Source organism: Sprattus sprattus, assembly GCF_963457725.1.
Source record: "Sprattus sprattus genome assembly, chromosome: 17".
Classification (NCBI taxonomy): Eukaryota; Metazoa; Chordata; class Actinopteri; order Clupeiformes; family Clupeidae; genus Sprattus; species Sprattus sprattus.
In genome coordinates, this window is record NC_137915.1 from 4,320,915 (window position 1) to 4,348,414 (window position 27,500).

At 48.2% G+C, this 27,500-nt stretch overlaps 1 protein-coding gene across 1 annotated transcript in view; it reads right to left on the reverse strand.

Moving 5' to 3' along the window:
- Positions 1 to 27,500, reverse strand: part of gli3 (GLI family zinc finger 3) — a 43,214-nt gene that overhangs the window by 14,368 nt on the left and 1,346 nt on the right. The window contains exons 2-6 of the mRNA XM_080855098.1: positions 23,196 to 23,351; positions 16,698 to 16,896; positions 11,851 to 12,067; positions 7,860 to 7,973; positions 4,107 to 4,247 (exon numbers count right to left, since the gene is read on the reverse strand). Of these exons, the coding sequence (XP_080711224.1) occupies positions 4,107 to 4,247; positions 7,860 to 7,973; positions 11,851 to 12,067; positions 16,698 to 16,896; positions 23,196 to 23,351 (827 nt within the window). The remainder of the gene's footprint in view (positions 1 to 4,106; positions 4,248 to 7,859; positions 7,974 to 11,850; positions 12,068 to 16,697; positions 16,897 to 23,195; positions 23,352 to 27,500) is intronic.

The following is a 27,500-nucleotide window of genomic DNA, read 5'->3' on the forward strand; positions in this document are numbered from 1 at the left end:
ACGACTTCCCTACATCCACCTCAGACACACACACACACACAGACACACACACACAAACACACACACACACACAGACACACACACATCACGACTACCCTGCATCTACCTCACACAGACACACACACACACACACACACACACAAACACACACAAACACACACACACACATCACAACTTCCCTACATCCACCTCAGACACACAGACACACACACACAGAAAGTAGCACACTTACAACTCTGCCCTGGGCTCATATCTGGGTTGGGCCATGAGAAGGAGAGGGAGGTGAAGAGGTGTCTTTTCATGACACAAGAACCCTTTCCTCTCACTCACTTTCTCCTTCTTTCCCTCCCACTCCATATCTCTCTCTCTCACTCTTGTTCCCTCTCTCTCTTCAATAGTGCACCACACATATCCCACATTAAAGAAAGCTGCGCCCTTATCTTTTGCTGGGCCCCTTCAGGGCAGAAGGGGTGAGAAGGAAAGAGGGAGAGATAAACAGAATATATATATATATATATATATCTTTAAAAAAGATACACACACACACACACTTTTATAAGGTATGAATAAAGAGGGAATGAAAATGACATTCTAAAGTGAGCGAGTGAATGAGGGAGGAAAAGAGTGAGAGAGAGAAGGAGGAGGTGAATGGAATGAAAAAGAGAGCGAGTGAATGAGGGAGGGAAAGAGTGAGAGAGAGAAGGAGGAGGTGAATGAGGGAGGGAAAGAGTGAGAGAGAGAGAGAGGAGGTGAATGGAATGAAAAAGAGAGCGAGTGAATGAGGGAGGGAAAGAGTGAGAGAGAGAAAGAGGAGGTGAATGGAATGTAAAAGAGAGCGAGTGAATGAGGGAGGGAAAGAGTGAGAGAGAGAGAGAGGAGGAGGTGAATGGAATGAAAAAGAGAGCGAGTGAATGAGGGAGGGAAAGAGTGAGAGAGAGAGAGAGAAGGAGGAGGTGAATGGAATGTAAAAGAGAGCGAGTGTAAGTTGACACCCGCCTGGCTAAGGCAGACTGTTGAGGGCAGATAAGGGCGCTAAATTGCGCAGATGTGATGCTTATCTTATCGCCGGTGCGGAGAGCGCTTAAGTAGGCCTGATAAATGCACAACACCACGTCATAGAGAATGCTGTTTACACACGCGCACGCACACACACACACACACACACACACACAGACACACACACACAGACAGACAGACACACACACACACACACACACACACACACACACACACACACACACAAGCACGCACGCACGCACACAAGCACGCACGCACACACACACACACACACACACACACACACACACACACACACACACACACACTCATATGATGCACATGCATGTGCACACACATAAAAACAAATCCACACAGCAGGGCTACCTTTAATCAAGGTGAAGCAATGAGGGTGGCATACATGTGCTGGTGTGTGTGTGTGTGTGTGTGTGTGTGTGTGTGTGTGTGTGTGTGTGTGTGTGTGTACGTGTGTGTGTGTGTGTGTGTGTGTGTGTGTGTGTATGTGTGTGTGTGTGTGTGTGTGTGTGTGTGTGTGTGTGTGTGTGTGTGTGTGTGTGTGTGTGTGTACTTGCATGGGTGTGTGTGTCTGTGTGTACTTGCATGGGTGTGTGTGTCTGTGTACGTGCATGGGTGTGTGTGTGTGTTTGTACGTGCATGGGTGTGTGTGTGTGTGTGTGTGTGTGTGTGCACGTTTGATCTAAAATTAGAGTCCAAAAGAAAAGATAAGAGAACAAGAAGAAACACAAACCTCCAGCATTTAATGATCACATTTAAATGACGAAATTAACTAAATGAACTGAATTATGTTATGAAAGTGGAGAGTGTGGGAAACTGACTGCAATAATAATAACTGCATCAGAAATGTTAAAAATTCACCAAAAATGGTGTGTTTGTGTGTGTGAGTGTGTCTGTGTGTGTGTGTGTGTGTGTGTGTGTGTGTGTGTGTTAGCATGCACACATCTACAGACATATATATATTTATACATATGTGCCTGATCTGAGAGGTCAGGGGAGTTCATTTAAAAAAATCTCATTTCTTCCTGAGCGGCAAACTGAAGCAGAGGCAATTTTATTTTTTAATTCTGTTTTCCACAGCGATTCGCAGAGACAAGCTGAATTAGTGTGGGGGAGGGGCAGTCCATTGTTTTCATATATGGAAATTCCAGAGCCCCAGAATACCCCCAACCCCCCCCCCCCCCCCCCCACCCCCACCCCCCTCTCCAAACAACACCCCCCCCACTCCCACCCCCTCCGCCAGCGCTTGAGAGGAGCCACTGTGGTCCAAATACTGTACTTATCCCATTACTGACGGGGGAGAGATAAGAGACTTTTCTCCGCGGCTCCGCTGAATTAGGGGCGAGAGCGGCTCGGGAGGCGAGGCGCTTTATTAGCATGGCCACCGTACCGCACCGCACCGCACCGCACCCGCACCGCACCGCACCCGCGCCGGCGTGGAGGAGAAGAACGAGGGGGAAAATATAAACACAATAAGCGAAGAGGAGGAGAAAAGAAAAAGGACGGAACATGGCGACAATGAGGAACACAAAAGCACGACGGCGTTTGGGCCTGTCAGGAGAACAAAAGCAGAGGAGGGAGAGGAAGATGGGTTGATGAAGGGAGGGAAAAGGGGGGGTGTCAGAGAGAGAGAGAGAGAGAGAGAGAGAGAGAGATTTGGCTCCTGTGTGGTGCTGGCAGTGTGTGTGTGTGTTTGTCAGTGTGTGTGTGTGTGTGTGTGTGTGTGTGTGTGTGTGTGTGTGTGTGTGTGTGTGTGTGTGTGTGTGTGTGTGTGTCTGTGTGTGTGTGTGTGTGTGTGTGTGTGTGTAGGAGGATATGAGGCTGGGGAAACAGAGGAGGAGGTAAGGAAGTAAGAAGCCACCTGGAGTGAGAACATGGAGGGGTGAGCAAAGAACACGCTTGGAGAACCTCCAGGCTGGAGAGGTTTAGTGAGTGTTCTTCTCTCACACACACACACACACACACACACAATCACACACACACACACACACACACACACACACACACACACACACACACACACAATCACACACACACACACACAGACACACAGACACACACACACACACACACACACACACACACACACACAGACACACACACACACACACACACACACACACACACACACACACACACACACACACACTCTCTTTCCATCTCTGTCTCTCTCTCTCTCTCACACACACACACACACACACACACACACACACTCTCTCTCTCTTTCCATCTCTGTCTCTTTTTTCCCCAAGCACCCGTTGCCCTCAGAAAAACAGGGGTAAGAAGTTGTCAAGCTCCTCAACCTTTGAGGCGAGCCCTTCAAACGCGGGAGGCAGCCCATTCCTCGCCCAGGATATCAATTATAGATAGGGCTGTGAGCGTGGCCGCCACGAATTGCCATGTCAGACGGAGGAGAGACAGCCTTGGAGAGCTGAGGATCTTTCTATCAGATGTGTGCTGATGGGGGTGCTGTGTGTGTGTGTGTGTGTGTCTGTGTGTGTGTGAGAGAGAGGGAGAGAGAGCGAGCGAGTTGATGATGGGTTCTTAAAAAGGGACATAGTGGTGTATACCTTCCACAGACAGACCCGGGGCTTTCATGTGCTCCTGTGGAGGTGAGTGTGTGTGTGTGTGTGTGTGTGTGTGCTCCTGTGGGGGTAAGTGGCACTCTGGGTCTGGCCTGTGACTAACCCAACATGTGGGATGGAATGGATCTAGATTTTAGGAGGCGTCTTTGGTCAGTGTGACCTTGGGCCCCTTGACACACACACACACACACACACACACACACACACACACACACACACACACACACACACACACACACACACACACACACACACACACACACACACACACACACACACACAGCACCACTTGTAAGCTTCTAAGTAGGAAGTCACCTCAAGCTCTACCAGCTGACACTTAAAGGCCCATGAGATGGCCCCCTCTCCAGCTGCACTGAGATGCTCTAAGTGACCGTCTAGTTCAGTGTCTAGAGTGACCTCCAATCCACACACACACACACACACACACACACACACACACACACACACACACTGGTCTTAGGTACTCACATGCACCAGTTGTTCCTGGGTGTCAAACTCGCGGCAGCAGCCCTCCCAGTGGCAGTTGGTCTCGTACACCACCTCCGGCTCCTGCTTGCCGTCGTCTTTGTCTCCCTCTTCTTTCACCAGCGTCATTCCATCCGGCTGCTCCTGGTACCGGCACATGCGGGCAGGGGAGAGAGGAGAGGGGAGAGAGGAGAGGAAAGTGGAAGGTGGAGAGAATATAGAGGAGAGTGAAGAGGGGAGATTGGAGAGAGGAGAGAGGAAAGAGGAAAGAGGAGAGAGGAGAGGGGAGAGAGAAGAGTGGAGAGGGGTGAGAGGAGAGGGGGGAGAGGAGAGAGGAGAGGGGAGAGGGAAGAGAGGAGAGAGAAAAGAGGAGAGAGCAGAGGGGAGAGAGGAGAGAGCAGATTGGAGAGGGGAGAGAGGAAAGTGGAAGGTGAGCTCCAATACTCTCATCTGGGAGTCGTGATGTCTGACATGTTTGTTTCTGATAAGAGCTAGCTGCTGAAGGGGAGTTGCTGAAATGTTATGTTGGTGAGCAGGTTGCATGTCTCAAGCTCATCTGCTTACTGGAGCACAGCATTAAAAAGCCGTATCAGAACTTCACACATTACAGCCCTAGCTGTGGTAATGGAATGTTTCACGAGTTCTACAGGACTTCACACATTACAGCCCTAGCTGTGGTAATGGCAAATGTTTCATGAGTTCTACAGGGGCGGGAAAAGTAAGTGAAGTAAATGAGAAGACTCTTCTCACAAGGAAGTCAGACATGAAGGAGAATAGAATTGTTTTAAAACCTGGCGAAGACTTGACATTGTCTACTATGAGTGTGCCAAGAAGGACAATACTAAGCTTGAGGAACAGAGCGGTGAGAGAAGAGACATCCAAAAAAAAATCAACGGGGTTGTGTGAAAATATAAACTATCGCTGTGACAACCAAGGAAAATGTGTTCCTGATTAAGCAGAGTGATTCTTAGTGTTTCAAGCTGCCTGGCCAAGAGGAAGCCTAGCAGTGACTACTCTTCCTGTAGAGGAACTTGATAAATAGGTGGAAGATGTTTTTGTCTTTGCACAGTGAAATTATTCAAACGGTTCCAAAACTTCCACCACTAACAGAGCAGCAGACTGTTTATCTTGCCTCTCTCTTCCAGGAGTGTTAACAGCCTGGAGTTGCTATTCCAGTCACATTTCTGTACACCATTAAAACTGGGCTCAAGGTCTCCTCATACCACCAAAACCTGGGCGGAAATGTCCCGACCAAAACAACCCCTCCTCCGGTAGCAGTTAAATATACGGTTGATGTGTTTTTGGGTGAACAGTCGAGGAATCACTCCCCCCTCTCGCCCACTCACACTTCCACCTCTCGGCTCTCGGTCGGGTCATTATGCTGCCCATACACACACACACACACACACACACACACACACACACACACACACTGTCCATGTCAAATACTGTGGGGCTGAGCAGGGCCAGGCCACTGCTGCGTTACACATGGGCCCCCACTTCTAGGCAGAGCTGTAATTAACACGAGCCGCCACGGTCAAGGACACGGACGCCACACTCCGGCTGTGATTATATGGGGTGGCTTGGGCTGGACTTGGCCGAGGGGGAGAACCTGTGGAGCTAAACTCAGAATGCAAGAGTTGAATGGTTATGATTAAGAGAGAGAGACGGAAAAAGGGAGCGATCACATTGGATACCTTTGGAAATAGCCCTAATGTGTTATTCTCCCTTGCTTCTATATAATGAACGAGAGGTGAGAGACGGACAGTGAGAGGGAGAGTGCACCAAGAGGAGGTAAGGGGACGGAGGGTTTGACTGTGACTCCCTAGTGACAGTAAGACAGAAGCAGGATGGGGTTTGACTGTGACTCCCTAGTGACAGTAAGACAGAAGCAGGATGGGGTTTGACTGTGACTCCCTAGTGACAGTAAGACAGAAGCAGGATGGGGTTTGACTGTGACTCCCTAGTGACAGTAGGCCAGAAGCAGGATGGGGTTTGCCTGTGACTCCCTAGTGACAGTAAGACAGAAGCAGGATGGGGTTTGCCTGTGACTCCCTAGTGACAGTAAGACAGAAGCAGGATGGGGTTTGCCTGTGACTCCCTAGTGACAGTAAGACAGAAGCAGGATGGGGTTTGACTGTGACTCCCTAGTGACAGTAAGACAGAAGCAGGATGGGGTTTGACTGTGACTCCCTAGTGACAGTAGGCCAGAAGCAGGATGGGGTTTGCCTGTGACTCCCTAGTGACAGTAAGACAGAAGCAGGATGGGGTTTGCCTGTGACTCCCTAGTGACAGTAAGACAGAAGCAGGATGGGGTTTGCCTGTGACTCCCTAGTGACAGTAAGACAGAAGCAGGATGGGGTTTGACTGTGACTCCCTAGTGACAGTAGGCCAGAAGCAGGATGGGGTTTGCCTGTGACTCCCTAGTGACAGTAAGTCAGAAGCAGGATGGGGTTTGACTGTGACTCCCTAGTGACAGTAGGCCAGAAGCAGGATGGGGTTTGCCTGTGACTCCCTAGTGACAGTAAGACAGAAGCAGGATGGGGTTTGCCTGTGGCGTGCCACCGTACTCTAGCCCCGCAGACAGACAGCAGCAATGAGCGGCGAACACATGGAGAGGCCCCATGGAACAATCTGCAGCCTAATTTCTCTTTCGTTGTTCTGCTCTCCCTCATTCACTTAGGCATCTGATTAAAAGGAAAACAATTTCCTCCCCGTGCTCCGAAGATCAATGGGGCTTATCGCCTGTGCGGCAGCAGCCACAACGAGCCGCCAGAATGAAACGAGCAAACAAATAGTTTTATACAACGTCACATAATTGGCCCTGGGGCAACACTGTGTGTGTCTGCATCTATTTATGCATGTGTGTGACTGTGTTTGTTTGTGTGTGTGTTTGTGTGTACATGTGTGTGTGTGTGTGTGTGTGCTTCTGTTTGAATGTGTTAGTGTGATATGTGTATCTGTGAGAGAGAGAGTTTGTTTATGCGTGTGTGTGTAGGTGGTGTCATGCTGTATATCTGTGTGGGTACATCTTTGGATAAAGTATTAGTCAAGAGTGGATTATGCTCTAACAAGCTTGTTTGCAGCCTACTAATACTCTGAATCCTTTGTAGTGTGGGTGTTCAAATGATGAGTGCTAACACGGGGAGCTGCGAGAGATTACTGCGCTTAAAGGGGGCGACAGTGGTACTAGGTAGAGAAGTCGTTTAGTAATCAGAAGGTTGCTAGTTCGATTCCCTGTCGAAGCGTCCTTGAGCAGGACACTGAACCCCTAATTGCTCCTGATGTGCAGTGTGCCATCAGTGTATATGTAAAAATGTGTATACTGTACATCCTTGTAAGTCGCTTTGGATAAAAGCGTCTGCTAAATGACTGCAGTACTTATTGTTAAGTTATGTTATATCATGTTGGAGTACTTATATGTTTATATGTTATATCTTGCTATGTGATGGTAGTGTGGAATGGTGTCCTGTCATCAAGAATTTCAGTGCCCAGTCCAACTCTGTTGTTCTGTGTATCTGACAATAAAAGACTTGACTTGAAATGTAAATGTAAAGGGGACGTGAGGGATGCAGGGACTCGGCTCTGGGTCTGGCTCTGGGTCTGGGTCTGGGTCTGGGTCTGGGTCTGGGTCTGGGTCTGGCTCTGGCTCTGGCTCTGGGTCTGGGTCTGGGTCTGGGTCTGGGTCTGGGTCTGGGTCTGGGTCTGGGTCTGGGTCTGGGTCTGGGTCTGGCTCTGGCTCAGGTGTTGGCTCACCTGGACGCTACCTGCCCCTGGGCTGGGGGGATCCTCGTCAGGCTTGAGTTTGGAGCGCTTGTGGTGCATGGGGTCTCCCGTGCTGCTCACTGCAGACTCGCTGGTGGGCTTGCTCTGTGAGGACACACAACACAACACAACACACACACATGAGAGATCATACACACTAGAGGGGTTACCCTGTGAGGACACATAACACAACACAACAAACACACACATGAGAGATCATACACACTAGAGGGGTTACTCTGTGAGGACACACAACACAACACACACATGAGATCATACACACAACACAACACACACACACACATGAGAGATCATACACACTCACTTACTCTGTGAGGACACACAACACAACAAACACACACATGAGAGATCATACACACTCACTTACTCTGTGAGGACACACAACACAACACAACCCACACATGAGAGATCATACACACAAGAGGGGTTACTCTGTGAGGACACACAACACAACACACACATGAGATCATACACACAACACAACACACACACACACATGAGATCATACACACAACACAACACACACACACACATGAGATCATACACACAACACACACACACATGAGAGATCATACACACAACACACACACACATGAGAGATCATACACACAACACACACACACATGAGAGATCATACACACAACACAACAAACACACACATGAGAGATCATACACACTGTGTTCATAACAGTTTTTTGTTGTTTTTTTTTTTGTTTTTTTTACAGTGATTTGAGGTGGATGCCTAGGTTTCGCACTGGGGACAACAATAACAGACTATTAGCCCTGTTAACCCTTAAAACTACAAAATGGTGTGGGGGTTTTAAAAACCCTATTTCTAGAATGACTGAAACTGAAGTCAATATGAAAGTAACTAATGATACAGATGTCAAATAAAACAAGTCAGGATATACAGGACAATTGAACAAGCATCTGCTGGGACACAGTAGAGGTGTAGTGGTGTGTGGAGTAATATGGTGATGGGACACAGTAGAGGTGTAGTGGTATGTGGAGTAATATGGTGATGGGACACAGTAGAGGTGTAGTGGTATGTGGTAAAGTAATACAGTGATGTACAGTACAGGTGTAGTGGTATGTGGAGTAATATGGTGATGGGACACAGCAGAGGTGTAGTGGTATGTGGTATGTGGTAGAGTATTATGGTGATGGGACACAGCAGAGGTGTAGTGGTATGTGGTATGTGGTAGAGTATTATGGTGATGGGACACAGCAGAGGTGTAGTGGTATGTGGTATGTGGTAGAGTATTATGGTGATGGGACAGTAAAAGTGGAGTGGTATGTGGTAGAGTATTATGGTGATGGGTAACAGCAGAGGTGTAGTGGTATGTGGTATGTGGTAGAGTATTATGGTCTGTGAGTGTCTACTGCCTCCCCTCCATTACAGATTATACAGTCAAGCTGCCGCTCTGAAACACACAGGATCTGTGTTCAATCTGTCAGCACATTTCCATTCATAGGGCAGAAGGCCTTCACTCCCCAGGCGGGGCTATTTGACTCCTCCTATTTGACCTGCACTGACCTTTTCACAGACGTGACCTACGCTCACTCTCTTTCCCTCCCTCTGCCAAAGGAAGTTCCCTGTTACCGGCCAGAAAAGCTAGAAAAAAAAATAAACAGTCAGAGAAGTTACATTCCCTGGAAAAAGAAGCAGGAATTCCTTGGCTCCGAGGAGCAGGTTGCCTTGCCAACTGGCAGTCATTGTGCAGAACATCTCTGCTACTCTGATATTTATCCGTACTGTGCATTCCCTGTGTAGCCACAGAACACCTCCCAGCGTGTCTCCGTTTCCTACACACACACACACACACACACACACACACACACACACAGACACAGACACAGACACAGACACACACACACAGACACACACACACACACACAGACACACACACACACACACACACACACACACACACACACACACACACACACACACACACAGACACACACACACACACACACACACACACACACACACACAGACAGACAGACAGACAGGCACACACACACACACACACACACACACACACACACACACACACACACACACACACACACACACACACACACACACACACACACACACACACACACTTCCTGTATTCTATGGTCCCCTTCGGTGCTAAAGCTCCTGAGACTATATATGGTCCCCCAGGTGTCCATAAGGGATTTCAGAGCTGTTTTTTTTTGGCACCAACATATGACGCTAAAGGAACAACAATATAGACTAGATTCTGGTACAGATAAGACACTGAGCATGGACAGAATGCAGTGAAACTACTGAGCTCTAAACGGATAATATAACCGACTCTATCAGAGCACAACATACACACACAAACAATGCAAAATGAATGAATGCAGGATCAGAGAGTACATCAGGGCACAGACACACACACACACACACACACACAGAGTACATCAGGGCAGAGGAACCAACACCTAAACTCTGTGTGATGAGCAATTCCACTATGTGTACTTGTGCTCGGGGAGCAGAGAAGGGTGCAGTGTCCTTTTTGTCACATCTGTCACGGTGAGCGATGCTCCTGGCTGCTCAATCCCTCTGCTTTAATTGTTCTTTTACGACCCACACCTCTCCAGACAAATGCCCCGTGTTGTACTTCTATTAATGTGGCCACTGGGCCGCCGTCTGTGGAGCAACTCTGGCCTGAAATGGATGGATGGTGTTGTGGTGGAGAGGTTGGGATAGAGCGCTGTAATGGTTTGAGAAAGAGGGATTGACGATCTAGCGGCCAGGGCTGCAAAAGAAACCTCATACAGCATTGCGTCCGCCGCCTGATGAGGAAGCAGATCTTCTGCCACAGCAGTCAACACCAGAGGCCCATTCAGTATGAGGGGGTCGATACTTATAAAAGGGTGGCGAGTGTGTGTGTGTGTGAGAGTGTGTGTGTGTGTGCTTGATGTGGTCTATTGGTGTTTGATGGGAGCTCCATATAAACAAAACAGGAGGGGATCATTTGGTGGCGGATATGGGATGGAGGGAGGGGTGTCGATATAAACAAAAAGGGGGATAATTTAGCGCTGGATATGCTCTATTAGCCCCCCCACGCAGCGACCGGGGGCCGTGGGGAAACACAGCACTCCCACGGACCATTCCTCAGAGGGAACCTTCCGGTAAATATCTCTGTTGCCGTTCATTTGCGCTGCTGTGATTAATGGTGTCAGCAGTGGGATTTGGTTGCTAACAAGGCCCTGTGTTGTTTCCTTGGAGGTCCGGGGGAAAATAACTACACTGGGAGACACGGCACAGTACATGAAAGCGTGTGTGTGTGTGTGTGTGTGTATGTATGTATGTGTAAGTGAATATTTATGTGTTTGTGTGTGTGTGTGTGTGAGTGTGAGTGTGTGTGTGTGTGTGTGTGTGTGTGTGTGTGTGTGTATGTGTGTGTGTGTGTGTGACTGTGTGTGTGTGTGTGTGTGTGTGTATGTATGTGTGTGTAAGTGAATATTTATGTGTTTGTGTGTGTGTGTGTAATCTCCCAAGAGGGGCTACCAGGGAGGGCTACGTACAGTGGAATAACACCTCCCCTCCTGTGTATCCTGCTGTGCTGACAGCAAGCCTAAGCCTGGTGTGATGGCCAGAGTCGTGTGTGTGTGTGTGTGTGTGTGTGTGTGTATGTGTGTGTGCGCCTAAGCCTGATGTGATGGCCAGAGTCGTGTGTGTGTCTGTGTTTGTGTGTGTGTCTTAGCCTGGTGAGAGGGCCAGAGTCGTGTGTGTGTGTGTGTGTGTGTGTGTGTGTGTGTGTGTGCCTAAGCCTGGTGTGATGGCCAGAGTCGTGTGTGTCTGTGTGTGTCTGTGTGTGTGTGTGTGTGTGTGTGTGTGTGTGTGTGTGTGTGTGTGTGTGTGTGTGTGTGTGTGTGTGTGTGTGCCTAAGCCTGGTGTGATGGCTGTGTCGTGCGTCGGGCTGAGCTGGACCAGGCTTACCTGGGCTTCACTAGAGGCCACGGATCTCTCGGTGGGTGCCAAGCCCGCGGAGGGGATGCCAGGCACCGGGCGCTGGGTGGCGAAGGCGGGAGACGGGTGGATGAGGGGCGGGCTGTGCCCGAACGCCGAGCTCACCAGGCCTGGCTGCCGGCCAATCAGCTGCTGGTGCATCTGCAGCGCCACCGGGGTGGGTGGGTAGGCGAAGCTCAGTGCAGGACTGGAGGGGGGAGACGGGGAGGGATGGGAATGAGGAGGAGAGAGGAGACGAGGAGGGATGGGGAGGAGGAGGAGAGAGGAGGAGACGAGGAGGGATGGGGAGGAGGGATGGGGAGGAGGAGGAGAGAGGAGGAGACGAGGAGGGATGGGGAGGAGGGATGGGGAGGAGGAGGAGAGAGGAGGAGACGAGGAGGGATGGGGAGGAGGAGGAGGAGAGAGGAGGAGACGAGGAGGGATGGGGAGGAGGGATGGGGAGGAGGAGGAGAGAGGAGGAGACGAGGAGGGATGGGGAGGGATGGGGAGGAGGAGGAGAGAGGAGGAGACGAGGAGGGATGGGGGGGAGGGATGGGGAGGAGGGATGGGGAGGAGGAGGAGAGAGGAGGAGACGAGGAGGGATGGGGAGGGATGGGGAGGAGGAGGAGAGAGGAGGAGACGAGGAGACGAGGAGGGATGGGGAGGAATGGGAAGGGGAGAGAGACAAATATATGAATATTAGAAACGATATTAATCATGTCTAGTTCTGTGAAACAACAAATGTATTTGACGTTGAAACAGCTATGATTTCTTCAAGATTTTGTTCCAGACATTAGAACAAGAGGAAGTCACTATTTCATTTCCTTGGCTCTTGTCAATGAATTGCATACAGTATAAGTGGGCTCATAAAACAACTGACTGAATTTATTGAGTCAATTTATGGTTGTCCTAAAGACAGGCAGGAAATATAAAAAGGATTTTTGAACCACATTCACCACTGAATCATCTGTGTGTGCATACAATATGCCCCTCAAAATATTCTAACTCACAAGTACTGGCATGAGTGAAGACTGAGGAAACTTTTACTATATCGGCACATCAATAATAATTGTACATACAACTACAACTGCTCTTGGGGTAGGTGGAGAGAGATGGTAGGAGAGGAAGAGAAATTGTAAACAAATGGATCATTCTGATCTTCTCCGAGTCCCTAAGGACGGTCCCACACGCACGACTCTGGCAGTTCTGGAGCCAGGGGACCCCAGAGAAACTTCTACTAAAGGATATTCATCTTGTTAGCGAGAAACACGTGCCGCTGTGTGCATGATGTATATCTACATCACACTCACAACGTGTGCAAGCTAAATCATCTCCTCCGACAGAGTCCCCTTAGAGCTGAACCGCACACCCTCACTTCTCAAGGTGTCTTTCGTCAGTGCAGTTCTATCACAGGATCCCTGCACGCCTATGACCCGGACCGCTGCATCTAAACCCACCGAGTGAACAGTCAGGCGGTTTGATCAAGCGAGAAGGAAATTTACTAAGGAAGAATAAACCCTGGCCAGAACACAAAGGTGGAGAGGATGGATGACAGAACAAGGCCGTGTTGGACACGTATCCATGGAGATGCCATCCAAGGCGATGGGGAGAGAAGATGCCTGCTGGTCTGGCCCCAGCATCACTGAGGGAAGGACACGTAACCATGGAGATGCCATCCAAGGCGATGGGTAGAGAAGATGCCTGCGGGCCTGGCCCCAGCATCACTGAGGGAAGGACACGTAACCATGGAGATGCCATCCAAGGTGATGGGTAGAGAAGATGCCTGCGGGTCTGGCCCCAGCATCACTGAGGGAAGGACACGTATCCATGGAGACGCCATACAAGGCGATGGGTAGTGAAGATGCCTGCGGGCCTGGCCCCAGCATCACTGAGGGGAAGGGAGAGTGAGAGGGCGGCCTAACCAAACACACAGCCCCACCTGGCTCGATAGCAGACGCCCGCTCCACTCAGGGGTGAGGCTCCATTCATCCTGCCCCGCTGACGGGTCCCCTAAGCTGCCCCATGCGTCTGCGGACCTTATTACCGCGCCGAGCGGAAATCAATGGCGCGCGACGCACCCACAGCCCATCCGCTTGTCATATCACTCATCGGTTTTTTGGAGGCACACAGAGAGACCATCTCGGGTCCTGTCGGCGCTCCTGGCTCCGTGATGGATCAGCTCTTTCGGAGCCGGTTCCCCCCCCCCCCCCCCTAAGGATTGGTGATCAATCGCTCGCGGTGGGGACCACAGAGCTCTTGCATGAAGGCACGCGCTTCTCCGACCTGTGTGGACTGTGCTGGTTGACTCCTAGCTGGGAGCTGTTGGTTGACGCGCACCACCACCAGGGATGCTGGGAGATGGCGGCCGGCCCCCCCTCTGAGAGGGATGGCCACCCCTGGAGGTCTGACACAGAGACGAGCCTTCAGAAACCTGCCAAAAAAAAACTTTCTGGCAGATATACCCATAGTCTGTGCAAAAACGCCTACTGATGTTTGATTCAATATTTGGTTTCCTCTATAAATTATTCATCAAGAGCACTGTTTAACCCTGGGGGTCTTACTGACCAGTTAGGAGCCCTTTACTGTTTCCCCTTTCTCTTGAGCAATTAAAAAAGTAGTTGTATGAAAAACTCAGTGTGCCTGACTCATGGACATGGAGAGCAGTGAGAATGATGCCACCTCTCTGGTGATTCTGTCTCTCTGCTCTTGTGCCATCGGTATCACCTTGAGAGAACTCACAAATGCCATTTACTGTCACCACCCTTGGAGCAAACACAACTCACAATCCAATACAAATGTTTTAGTTTTTTTTTTTTTCTCCTCTTGTATAATTGCTCCCAGAAGACAAAACAGTGGCAACAGAGAAGAGGAAAATATTCCCAAACACGTCCAATTTTCCTCAGAGTATATTTCCAACATTTGCATATGTTAATACGTGCAGAACCTGATAAGGTGAGGAATAGAGAGGTAAGGGTCAATCCAATCACGCAAATCAATCGGCACTTTGGTATTGATTACATTTCAATGTCTTGCTTGTTGATTAAGTGGACTGTAGCGGACGCTGGCCCAACAAAAACAGCTACTGAAAATGAATTTCCCCCTCACAAATTGAGATGCAAGAAATGTTAATTGAAATGGCCGTGAGTTTACTTTAAAGACCTTCAATTAATGAAGTGAATTTTAACTCGTGACCTGACCCCCCAGCATTCAAATTGAACTGACCCCTTACCCCAGAAGAGATGCTTTCTCCTCTCCTTTTCTAATGTCATTTTCTTTATTTATTCATTTTTCACGCCCCCCCCCTCCCTCCTTCTTCCCCTCTCCTCCTGTCCCCTTCGGTAGTGCCCTTTCATCTGTCATCCCCCCATCCCCTCTCGTTCGCCGCGTGAAGGATTGCGTGGCGGTGGCATTAGGGTAAAGCTCTCTGCACGGATGATGGCGAACACATTAATCAGGTGATGCTTATCAGACAGTCGGGTGATGGGAGCGCGGGAGAGACGAGGGGTAGGGAGAGCTAAAAAGAGGAGGAGGAGACGGAGAATGAGGAGGAGGAGGAGGAGGAGGAGGGAGGGGGGGGGTAAAGTGTGTTCACACGCTTCTTCCTAATAGCGCGTTTCATGTTCTCCCGTTTATTCTGTAGCGGGATGTTCATTCATCACTCACTGCAGCTCGTCCATGCCTGCACGTCCCCCTGTACTTTCACTATGGCTGCCTCTCTATCTCTCTCGCTCTCTCACTATGGCTCCCTCTCTATCTCTCTCTCTCTCTCACTATGGCTCCCTCTCTCTCTATCTCTCTCACTATGGCTCCCTCTCTCTCTATCTCTCTCACTCTCTCTCTCTCTCTAGCTCTCTCACTATGGCTCCCTCTCTCTCTCTCTCACTCTCTCTCACTCTCTCTCTCTCTCTATCTCTCTCTCTATCTCTCTCACTCTCTCTCTCTCTCTCTCTCTCTATCTCTCTCTCTATCTCTCTCACTCTATCACTCTCTCTCTCTCTCACTCTCTCTCTCTCTCTCTCTCTATCTCTCTCACTCTCTCTCTCTCTCTCTCTATCTATCACTCTCTCTCTACCTGGTTTGCTGGTAAAACTATTTTTCATCTATTTTTCAGAACATACCGCATCTTAAAAATGTTCTTCTTTTCTCATTGAAATGCCATGATTTTAATAAATGAAATAACATTCCCGTTGTAATAAACCAATGTCAGTGTCTAAATCAAATGTTTTCCAAACAATCCAGAAAGTATACAGCCGTCAAAATGTACCCGCACTTTTTGTAAAAAAAAAAAAAAAAACGTTTTAAAAAGCACTGGTCTTAGTAACCAGACAAATTGTTTTAACGAAAACTCTGGTTTGAGTTTAATCAAGAAGAGGAGTGAGGAGTGAGGAGTGGCCATGCCTAATGTAAGGAATTTGTTTGTATTAAATACCCAACTAAGAGAGGCCAACGTTGTTCACTACTTCAGGTCAGTCTTTCATGAAGTCTTGAGTGGAGGAGAGTAGAGGAGAGGAGAGAAAAGGAGAGGAGAGGGGAGGTGTCCGGAGGAGAGGAGAGGGGAGGTGTCCGTAGGAGAGGAGAGGAGAGGAGAGGGGAGGTGTCCGTAGGAGAGGAGAGGAGAGGAGAGGGGAGGTGTCCGTAGGAGAGGAGAGGAGAGGGGAGGTGTCTGTAGGAGAGGAGAGGAGAGGAGAGGAGAAGAGAGGTGTCCGTCAGAGAGGAGAGGAGAGGAGAGGGGAGGTGTCCGTAGGAGAGGAGAGGAGAGGAGAGGAGAGGAGAGGAGAGGACAGGAGAGAAGAGGAGAGGAGCGGAGAGAAGAGGAGGTGAACACTGTTGTCTCTTACCTGATGGCACCGGCGGAGAGGTGTCCGTAGGAGCCGCTGGTGGACGAGCTGGAGCGGGAGTTGTTGAGAATGGTGACCAGGGAGTTGGGGGAGGTGCGGATCATGGTCTGCAGGTCGAAGCTGGGGTCAGAGAGCGGGGAGATGGGCAGGGCACGCTTCCTGGGCCTCTGTGGGACCCGCGGACTGGAGAAACGAGAACCTGGGTGGGGACAGGTGGGGACGGGTGAGAGGGGAGAGGGGAAGAGAGAGAGGGGAAATGAGGGCAGGAAGGAGAAACTGGCCTTTTGCAGCTACAACAAAGTCAACTACTGAATGGGCAGTGAATCTAATGAATATACTGAATATACTGAATCTACTGAATCTACTGAATCTAATGAATCTAATGCATCTTATAAATCTACTGAATCTACTGAATCTAATGAATCTACTGAATCTTATAAATCTAATGAATCTACTGAATCTAATGAATCTAATGAATCTACTGAATCTAATGAATCTACCGAATCTACTGAATCTACCGAATCTACTGAATCTACTGAATCTAATGAATCTAATGAATCTTGTTTCTGTCTTTCTCATCTCTTCTTCTATAGTCACATACATTTTTGGGTCAGAATATTTGTACATTATTTATTGTGTATAATTATCTTTTAACCATGCCTTTAAAATTATGATAGACAACAAAATTATGATAGACCACAAAAACTAGATATTGCTTTTTTAAACGGCCTGTGCAGAGAAGAAGAAGACAAAACAACCCTGAACCAAAGCTGTGGTTCATCTTAACAAGGATATGACCCAAAGCCATGATTCATCTTAACACAGATATGACCCAAAGCCATGATTCATCTTAACACGGTTACACACATAAATTGTGTCTGACTTTGTCAAGTCACCCTTTCAATCCTTTGTAAACAATTTGCATTTTTCTGAACCCCTACTGAGTTTGGACCAAACCAGAAATTAGTAGATTTAATTCAGTCGTGAGAAACACAAACACTCGCAGGGAGAGAGAGAGAGAGAGAGAGAAAAAAAAATCAACCCTACTGATTTTGAAAAAAAAAAAAAAACAATTTCCAGTTGTCAATGTGTGCATTTCATACGTGTCATCTTCACAGCAAGCACACCCAACCAAGCCTTTCAGCCAGTGGCAGGACTCTGGATGCATCCAGGCAATATTTAATCAAGTTCCATTTGGCTTCCTATTCAAATGTGTGATTGCACTGAATGAGAATTACTGTTGACTGTTCTCTCTCCCTCTCTCCCTCTCTCCCTCTCTCTCTCTCTCTCCTCTCTCTCTCTCTCTCTCTCTCTCTCTCTCTCTCTCTCCTTTCTTTCCTCTGATTTCTGAAAAGCCTTTCAGTCAAGTGCGGCAAAACAGCGCAGACAGGCCCATCTCCACATGCACAATGAGTGGCATCTACAGATTAAGAAATGACTTTTGTTGTCTTTTCACTGGTGGATGTCACAAACAAGAAAGGATGCGGAGCGAAGAGGAAGAGAAGAGGAAGAGAGGAGGAGACGGAGACGACGCTGAGGGGATGTTGCTCCTTTTGTAGTATGGACTGACACAATGACTTTGGGACTCCATCAGTTAGTGTTTTTTTTTTCTGATGCTGTTTTTTTTTTCTTTTCTTTTTTTTTCGGGTAACTCAGGGAAACAAAACCAGATTACGCAGTGCCTCCCCAACCCCCCCCCCCTCCTCTCCTCTCTCGTCTGACACATCCAGCGATTACAGGGCCTGTCATTCACATGTAAATCAGTTCTGTGTGTGTGTGTGTGTGCGTGTGTGTGTGTGCGTGTGTGTGCGTGTGTGTGTGTGTGTGTGCGTGTGTGTGTGTGTGTGTGTTGCACAATGAGCTCCAGGGAGAGAAACACCTCTTCAGTATTGTGACGACTCTGGCTTGGAAACAGTGTCTTTTAGCTTTGACTTATTTTACTTTAGGCTGTTGGCTAGGGTTAAGTGTGAGAAGCCAGAGGCGCTCTTTATCTGTCTCTCTCTCTCTCTTTCTGTCTTGCTCTCTCTCTCTCTTTCTCTCTCTCTCTCTCTCTCTCTCTTTCTGTCTTGCTCTCTCTCTCTCTCTTTCTCTTTCTGTCTTTCTGTCTTGCTCTCTCTCTCTCTCTCTCTCTCACACACACACACACAGACAAGAATACACACACTCAAAGACTCAAATATTAATATATTCTGTCCTATATTTGTTCCCATTTGTGTCTTATGCTGCCAAAGCATCTTCTCTGTCTCCCTCACCAACTCATCCATGCACAGAGACAGAGAGAAACAGACAGACAGACAGAGAGACAGACAGAGGGAGACAGACAGAGAGAGACAGAAAGAGAGAGACAGACAGACAGAGCGAGAGACAGACAGAGAGAGAGAGAGAGACAGACAGAGAGAGATAGAGAAAGACAGAGACAGACAGAGGCAGAGAGAGACAGAGCGAGACAGACAGAGAGAGACAGAGAAAGACAGAGAGACAGACAGAGGCAGAGAGAGAGACAGAGAAAGACAGACAGACAGAGAGACAGAGAGAGACAGACAGACAGACAGAGAGAGAGAGAGAGACAGACAGAAAGAGACAATGAAAGACAGAGAGACAGACAGAGGCAGAGAGAGACAGACAGAGAGAGACAGAGAAAGACAGAGAGACAGACAGAGGCAGAGAGAGAGACAGAGAAAGACAGACAGACAGAGAGACAGAGAGAGACAGACAGACAGACAGAGACACAGAGACAGAGAGAGACATACAGAGAGAGACAGAGACAGACAGAGAGAGACAGACAGAGAGAGACAGACACAGTGCTCAGTCTCTGTCTAGCCTCCTCCAGCACTGATCCACTGAAGGCTCACCTCTCACCCTGCTCTGATCCACAGGCTCTGCTTGGGGAGGGCGGAGCCTGTGTACCATTCAGGCAAGGCCTCGTGGGGTTTGTGTTTATTAATGTACTGCCACATGATAAATTGGAGAGAGCGGAGAGAGAGAGAGAGGGAGGGAGGGAAGGGGAGAGTGCAAGAGAGAGAGAGAGAGAGAGAGAGAGAAAGGGAGGGAAGGGGAGAGTGCAAGAGTGAGAGAGAGAGAGAGAGAGAGAGAGAGAGAGAGAGAGAGAGAGAGAGAGAGCATCTCAGTGCCCCCCCTCCCCAATCTCAGTGATTTATGAACAGGACGCACATTGAGGCGGAGCGTCATTAATTCCATGGGACAGGGGGAGGGGGGAGGAGGGCTACACAAACTGGATGGACAGTGGTACCGACTGAACCTGCCAACACACACACACACACACACACACACACACACACACACACACACACACACACACACACACACACACACACACACACACACACACAGCCAGGCTCTGCAGCTGATAGCAAGTGAAGAGGACAGCTATTATCCCCTTCTTCATGCTAATACACTGCTGAATGGTCACGATAATTGTGATGTTACTGATAATCGTAATAGATCACGTTACACTGCTGCACACTTGGCTGGACGCGTCATTGGAGCTAGTGGAGCCAAAAAAAGCTTTAACCGGAGATTCGTCACGGAACTGGGCCTTCCCTAAGCAGAGAGATTTGTTATTATTACCATCGAGGTAACAGTTGCTGCTTTCACCGATGACACGAGAGTTACTAGTGTGATTACGGTTGGCAGCAAACGGAGGGCTGCTTCAATAACTGCTATCATGGGGCCAGTGCTGCGCTTGTGGAATCAAACTGACACTCGACACTACAGCCACAAAAAAAAATGCACTTGAAAGGCAACACCACATCTAAATAAATAGCGCGCCCGTTGGACAAACACCAAGTGAAACCCTAGCTGTAAAAATGCACACCATGAAAAACAGTGTGATTAGACGACTGACTCCACGGCCAAGAGAGAGGAATGTGGACAAACAATCATCTCACTTGTGGCGAATGCATAAATCTCACAACACACACACACACACACACACACACACACACACACACACACACACACACACACACACACACACACACATTGCATCAGCAACAACTGGGCAACGGAGCCGATCGCTCTTCTCATTAGTCTTAAGCACTGACACCTGCTAATTTCAGGCTTAAGCACTGAGACAATGGCCTATTAGAGTACAAACACGCTGGACAAGTCCATTCTCTCATCACACACACACACACACACACACACACACTCATCTCCAAAGGTAATTACATTGATGTGCGCTTCAAGTCTAGGGCTGCTTCTGACGCCCCTGCCCCATTATGAACAAAAGCCTCTTGATATGAACGCCTTTTCATGAGCGCATTCTCTCTCTCTTCCACCCTCTTTCTCTCATTCTCTCTCTCTCTCCACTCTCTTTCTCTTTCATTCTCTCTCTCTTCCAACCTCTTTCTTCTCGTCTGTCTCTGCCGTGGTCTATATATCTCTATATCATGTAAAAAGGAGCTTTAAAGTGTTAATTTTCATGGCGTTTGGAAACACACATTGTTGAAACGCAATGAGTTATTACCAGAAATGATCACAGGGCGATTTGAAGTAGAGGAAGCCCCAACGTCTCCATTTGAAAAAAAAAAAAAAAAAAAAAAAAAAAACTCTGGCCCTAATTGTTTTGTTTCAGTCTATTAATCTTAAACACTGACACAGAAGAAAGGATTTGATGTGTTGTGAAGTGATGAATGGTGGGACAGTCCAATTCCCACTTAATAGCAATTAATTTTCTGATACCCGTGCAAGTTTGGCTAGTTTTAATTAGTTTGCGGTGCAGGAGAGAGAGAGAGAGAGGAGGGTGGGGGGAGCTTCAATGCTGATGCTTCCCTGAAAGCTGACTAAATACATCCTCATCAAAGGGTGCGGAAAGTGCACTCTCCGACCTTCCTGCGAAACGGGTTGCACTTCATTTCCTATTTACACTTTAAAATAACTCATTAGCATAAATACTCGCTCCATTCAGGGCAGCAGCTTGCTTGTTGCGGCATCAGTCTGGGAGCTTCACACACACACTCACACACACACACACACACACACACACACACACACACACACACACACACACACACACACACACACTCACACACACACACACACACACACACACACACACACACACACACACACACACACACACACTCTCACACACACACACACACACACACACACACACACACACACACACACACACTCACACACACACACACTCACACGCTTGTGGCGGAATCAGTCTGGGATCTTCCCCTTGCCTGTGGCTCACTGTCTGTATGTTGGCCCACTCTCAGTGCAGCTTAGGGATGGATGTGAGGAGTGGGAGTAGAACAGAGAAGGCTGGACACGGGCACACACACACACACACACACACACACACACACACACACACACACACACACACACACACAGACACAGACACAGACACAGACACAGACACAGACACAGACACAGACACACACACACACACACACACACACACACACACACACACACACACACACAGACACACACACACACACAGACACACACACACACACACACACACACACACACACACACACACACACACACACAGTACTCTTTCCTTCTCAGTTTACAGTCACATTAACTAATTAAGGTGCTAAGTGACTCCAATCTAATTCATTAGTGGTTGACATCAACGTTAACTAGATTACATGGAGTTTTGAGGAGCTGTGTGTGTGCATTATCACACTGCTAATGGATATATGTGCTGGGGTGAAGGAGTGTATTATGACGGGTGTATTAGTTGAGTTGGGCGCGTTAGAGTGGACACAGTTAGTGAGCATGTATATTGACTAATGAACATTAAATAAGCGTTAATACTGGGCTGATAATGGCTAAATTAGATCAATGAATCACTTGGCAGGGTATACAAGCTGACGGCTGTGGCATATTAGACAAACTATTTGGTTTCATCAGTGATTTATTAGGTAAACGAATTAGGTATTAGGAACATGAAGGCAATGGCATATTGATTAGATGGCCTATTTATTAGGTATTAGGTGCATGAAGGCAATGGGCTATTGTATAGATGGCATATTGATAAGGTATCAGGTATATAGAGGTTATGGCCTATTGTATAGATAGCTTATTGATTAGGTATTAGGTACATGAAGGCAATGGCATATTGATTAGGTATCAGGTACATGAAGGCAATGGCATATTGATTAGGTATCAGGTACATGAAGGCAATGGCTTATTGATTAGGTAGGTATCAGGTACATGAAGGCAATGGCTTATTGATTAGGTATCAGGTACATGAAGGCAATGGCTTATTGATTAGGTAGGTTTCAGGTACATGAAGGCAATGGCTTATTGATTAGGTATCAGGTACATGGAGGCAATGGCCGCCACTCACCCTCCACAGCTTGCAGGTAGTCCATGTGCAGCACACACACACACACACACACACACACACACACACACACACACACACACACACACACACACACACACACACACACACACACACACACACACACACACACACACACACACACACACACACACACTCACCCTCCACAGCTTGCAGGTAGTCCATGTGCAGGGCGTTGCTTCCGGCTCCAGCAGTGGACGCCACGGAGGGGATGATGTCAGCATACGGGCTACGGTGGCCTGCAAGGAGCGCCATATGGTGGTAGTACTCCGCTGTGGTCAGGCCTGTGTGGGGGGCTAACAGAACAGAATGGATGCCAGGTGAGTGGAGACAATCAGGATATGAAAGACATGTAACACATTCAAATGAGACGCTTCACCCAAACATCAATCAAGAACCAAGGTACAGTTTAATACGAGGAGTTACCGACCCTACACCCGTGATGGCACCACTGACAAGCTAACCCCTTTACTAGACTGCTACACCAGCTAACACCTTTACTAGACTGCTAGACCAGCTAACCCCTTAACTAGACTGCTAGACCAGCTAACCCCTTAACTACACCAGCTAACCCCTTAACTAGACTGCAAGACCAGCTAACCCCTTTACTAGATTCCTAGACCAGCTAACACCTTAACTAGACTGCTAGACCAGCTAACCCCTTAACTAGACTGCTAGACCAGCTAACCCCTTTACTAGATTCCTAGACCAGCTAACACCTTTACTACACCAGCTAACCCCTTTACTAGATTCCTAGACCAGCTAACACCTTTACTACACCAGCTAACCCCTATACTAGACTGCTAGACCAGCTAACCCCTTAACTAGACTGCTAGACCAGCTAACCCCTTTACTAGATTCCTAGACCAGCTAACACCTTTACTACACCAGCTAACCCCTTAACTAGACTGCTAGACCAGCTAACCCCTTAACTAGACTGCTAGACCAGCTAACCCCTTAACTAGACTGCTAGACCAGCTAACCCCTTTACTAGATTCCTAGACCAGCTAACACCTTTGCTAGACCAGCTAACCCCTTAACTAGACTGCTAGACCAGCTAACCCCTTAACTAGACTGCTAGAAACAAACCTCGGTCACTCTGAACATCCCTCAACCATCTCCATCTGAACACTTCCACCCACAGTGGCCAATAATAATCTGTTCAAAGAATATACATGCAGCCTAGGGTACACGTTTATCCTGTGACAAATGCTGTCTCCTATAATGGAAAAACATACGCCACTTAACGTTACGCGCTCTCTGTGAATTAGCATTAAGTGTGAACTGAGGTAGGCAAACAGGGTGGCTGTGTGGTTCGCCCTCCAGAGCAGATCTGTACGTACTGTGCTTGCATCTCTGGCATGGGTAGCTACTACAGTCGCACCACATGAGGTTTCCTCTTGGACTAAGATTAGATATATGAAAGGCTCGGATTACAGGAAATCAACCAATCACGTCGGTCTACTTCCCAACACATCTTCCAACGTCGCTTTTGTTGTGCCTGGCTTTTGTGTGGGGCCTTGCCAGATAATATTCATGATCCTATGCGGATCTCTTTTTTGTTTTATTCTCCCCCTTGCAGGCTGTGTGTGTGTGTGTGTGTGTGTGTGTGTGCGCGCGCTGGTTTATTTGTTTGTTTTTGTGCATGTGTGTGTATAAATGTGTGCATGGGTGTTTAAATGTGTGTGCCAGTACGTGGGTGTGTATGTCAGTGTGTGTGTGTGTGTGTGTGTGTGTGTGTGTGTGTGTGTGTGTGTGTGTGTGTGTGTGTGTGTGTGTGTGTGTGCATGTGTGTGTGTGTGAGTTGGGAGACACTGTTGGATGTTATCATGAGAAACAGGGCTGCACATTTTCAACCTGCTCATTCACTCCACCACTTAAAACTCCACGAGAAACAAAAGGCTCAAATCTGCCCAGATCTGCATGCATAAAGAAACCCATTCTGCCCCCTCCCTATCTCCTGCATTCACTCTCTCTCTCTCTCTCTCTCACTCCCTCTCCCTCTCTCACTCCCTCACTGATTCCCTCTCTCCTCCCTTACTTATAGAGCAGTGTTAAGTCCTTGAACTGCATCTTAAAAATAAACATCTGGCAATGCGCTTCCGTATGCAAATGACCCCACTGAGTAAAGAGGCGGAGCTGGAGGCTGGAGGGTGGTTGCCGTGGTAGTGAGCTGGAGGCTGGAGGGTGGTTGCCGTGGTAGTGCGGGAGTGAAGGAGTGACTGACAAAGTGCTTCTAGAGGCAAACACAAAACCACTTTAGTGTGTTGGCTAATTCTAGTCTCTCTCTCTCTCTTTCTCTCTTTCTCTCTCTCCCTCTTCCTCTCTTGCTCACTCTCTCCCTAAAGAAAGAAAATAATTCAGATGAAAGGGATCTCCTCTAAAAGACCGTTCTGTGTGTGTGCGCAATATGCATCCCTGATTGGTTGTGCAAATGTAAGGAAAAATTCCAAATTAATTCGCTTTGGGTATTATGTCTTAAGTGGAGACAGAGGGGAGGGGGGCAGGGGGAGGAGGGGGCTCCTAATTGTCTCCGTTGTTCCGCTTGAGCTCAGAGTGAGCACCGAGCGGTAGTGTGTCCCATTCTCCGCTCGCGAGCGGGAATGGCTTTGCAGGGAATTTCTAAATCGGAATTCCTGGCACGAGGAGGCAGGTTTTTGGTGTTTGAAGGAGGGGGTGGGGGGGGGGGGGGGGTGGGGGAGGTTGACGGTTAGGCAGTGGATTGCTGAGGTTAGTTTGTTGGTGGGTTCTCATCCATGGTGGGAAGGAGGGGAGATATCACACTAGACCCATGGGGTGTCAGAGGAACACAATGAGGCTGAGAGATGCTGACTCTGAATCAGATCCAAGCGGAGAGATAGAGGGATGTGTGGCACTGGAGCTGTGAGCTTTTCCATTAGGGCACTTCAACTGTCACTGAAGCGATATGCATATTCAAATCAATCATCTTACATTTATCTACACAAAGAATTTTGAAGGGGAAAAAAAATGACATGTCATATATTTTCAAAAAGGGACCTCTTATAGATTATAAAAATGCTTAGTATGTCAATTTCCATGAAATGATTTTGTGACTGATAGTTCATCAGTGTATTTGAAAATGTCTGGTTTTTCGTGTTGAAGCGATACTGTGGCCTGCAAATTGAGTTTACACACACACACACACACACATAGCCTACATACACACAAACTCTTATGACCTACACACACTGAATGATCTGGCCCTTTACAGAGCAGCCGTCAGTAGATGAATGGGGAGTGGGTTTTTCTCTCTGCGCTCTGCTTGTGCTGGCATGTAAATACTGTCATGTTTGTTGACATTCAACCTTGGCCAGGCGCGGAGCCTAGCCATTAGATCCTGGTTCCCGTTTACCCAACGCTAAAACAACCATGTCCCCCCCCCCCCCATCAGTCAACACCCAGGGAACAGACCAGAGCTGCATTAAGACCAGATCCTGGGCCAGGAGAACTGAGAACTGGTCTGGGTTCAGCCCTCCGTACGAGCGGTGAGCTCATCCTCCATGAGCCGGGATACAGACACTGACTCCAGGGAGGCGCTTTGAAAGATGATTTTAATGGCGCTCGGGGAGTTTGAAGGAAGACAGAGCTTCATGAAACAGGAACAGCTGAAAAGCTGCAGAGTGGTGAAGGGGGACAGAGGGATTGTTTTTGATCCCTTTTGTTTGCCCATCGCTAAGAGGTTAGAACTACCTTTCATCTCAATGTTGTATAATTTACATGGTGTAAATTTAGGGGGTTGTATAATTTGCAGTATTGTTGGTCTTTTTTCTTTACTTTGCCAGTACATTTGTCACAAGTACATTTCGTAATGCTTGTGCAAAATAGTCCGTATCTAACGTGATTTGGTCGCTTATGAATACGCTCTTATCTCTGTAGCTTCCGACTGCTTTGCCTATTCATAGATCGGAGGAGCGACAAAGACTTTCACACTTAGCGCTGTTTGCCCAATCTACAGTCTTATCAAATCAGAGTCCGCACTGCAAAAAATAGACTTTCCACTTCAAGGAAAAACAGCAACTCCAGTGAATCACCAACTTGCCTTTTCAGCATGTTGCTGCTTCGCCCTCGTTTGGGGCGAGGCTGCTGGAGGAGAAGTTTGCTGTGTGTGTGTGTGTGTGTGTGTGTGTGTGTGTGTGTGTGTGTGTGTGTGTGTGGGTGTGTGTGTGGGTGTGTGTGTGTGTGTGTGTGTGTGCAGCAGCAGCCTCTTGGCTCGATACCGCGCTGATTACCGCTGGCCTTTGGGAGTGCACACCGATTGTCTTTCCCTCCGTAATTGAGCTCCAGGCTTCAATTAAACCTCCAGCAGGCCAGGAGGCCGAGAGCTCTGCTGAGGCTCTTTAAAAAATCAGCAGGCTGCTGTCGAGCCAGTAATTGATTTCCCAGTCTGGCTGCACACACACACACACACACACACACACACACAC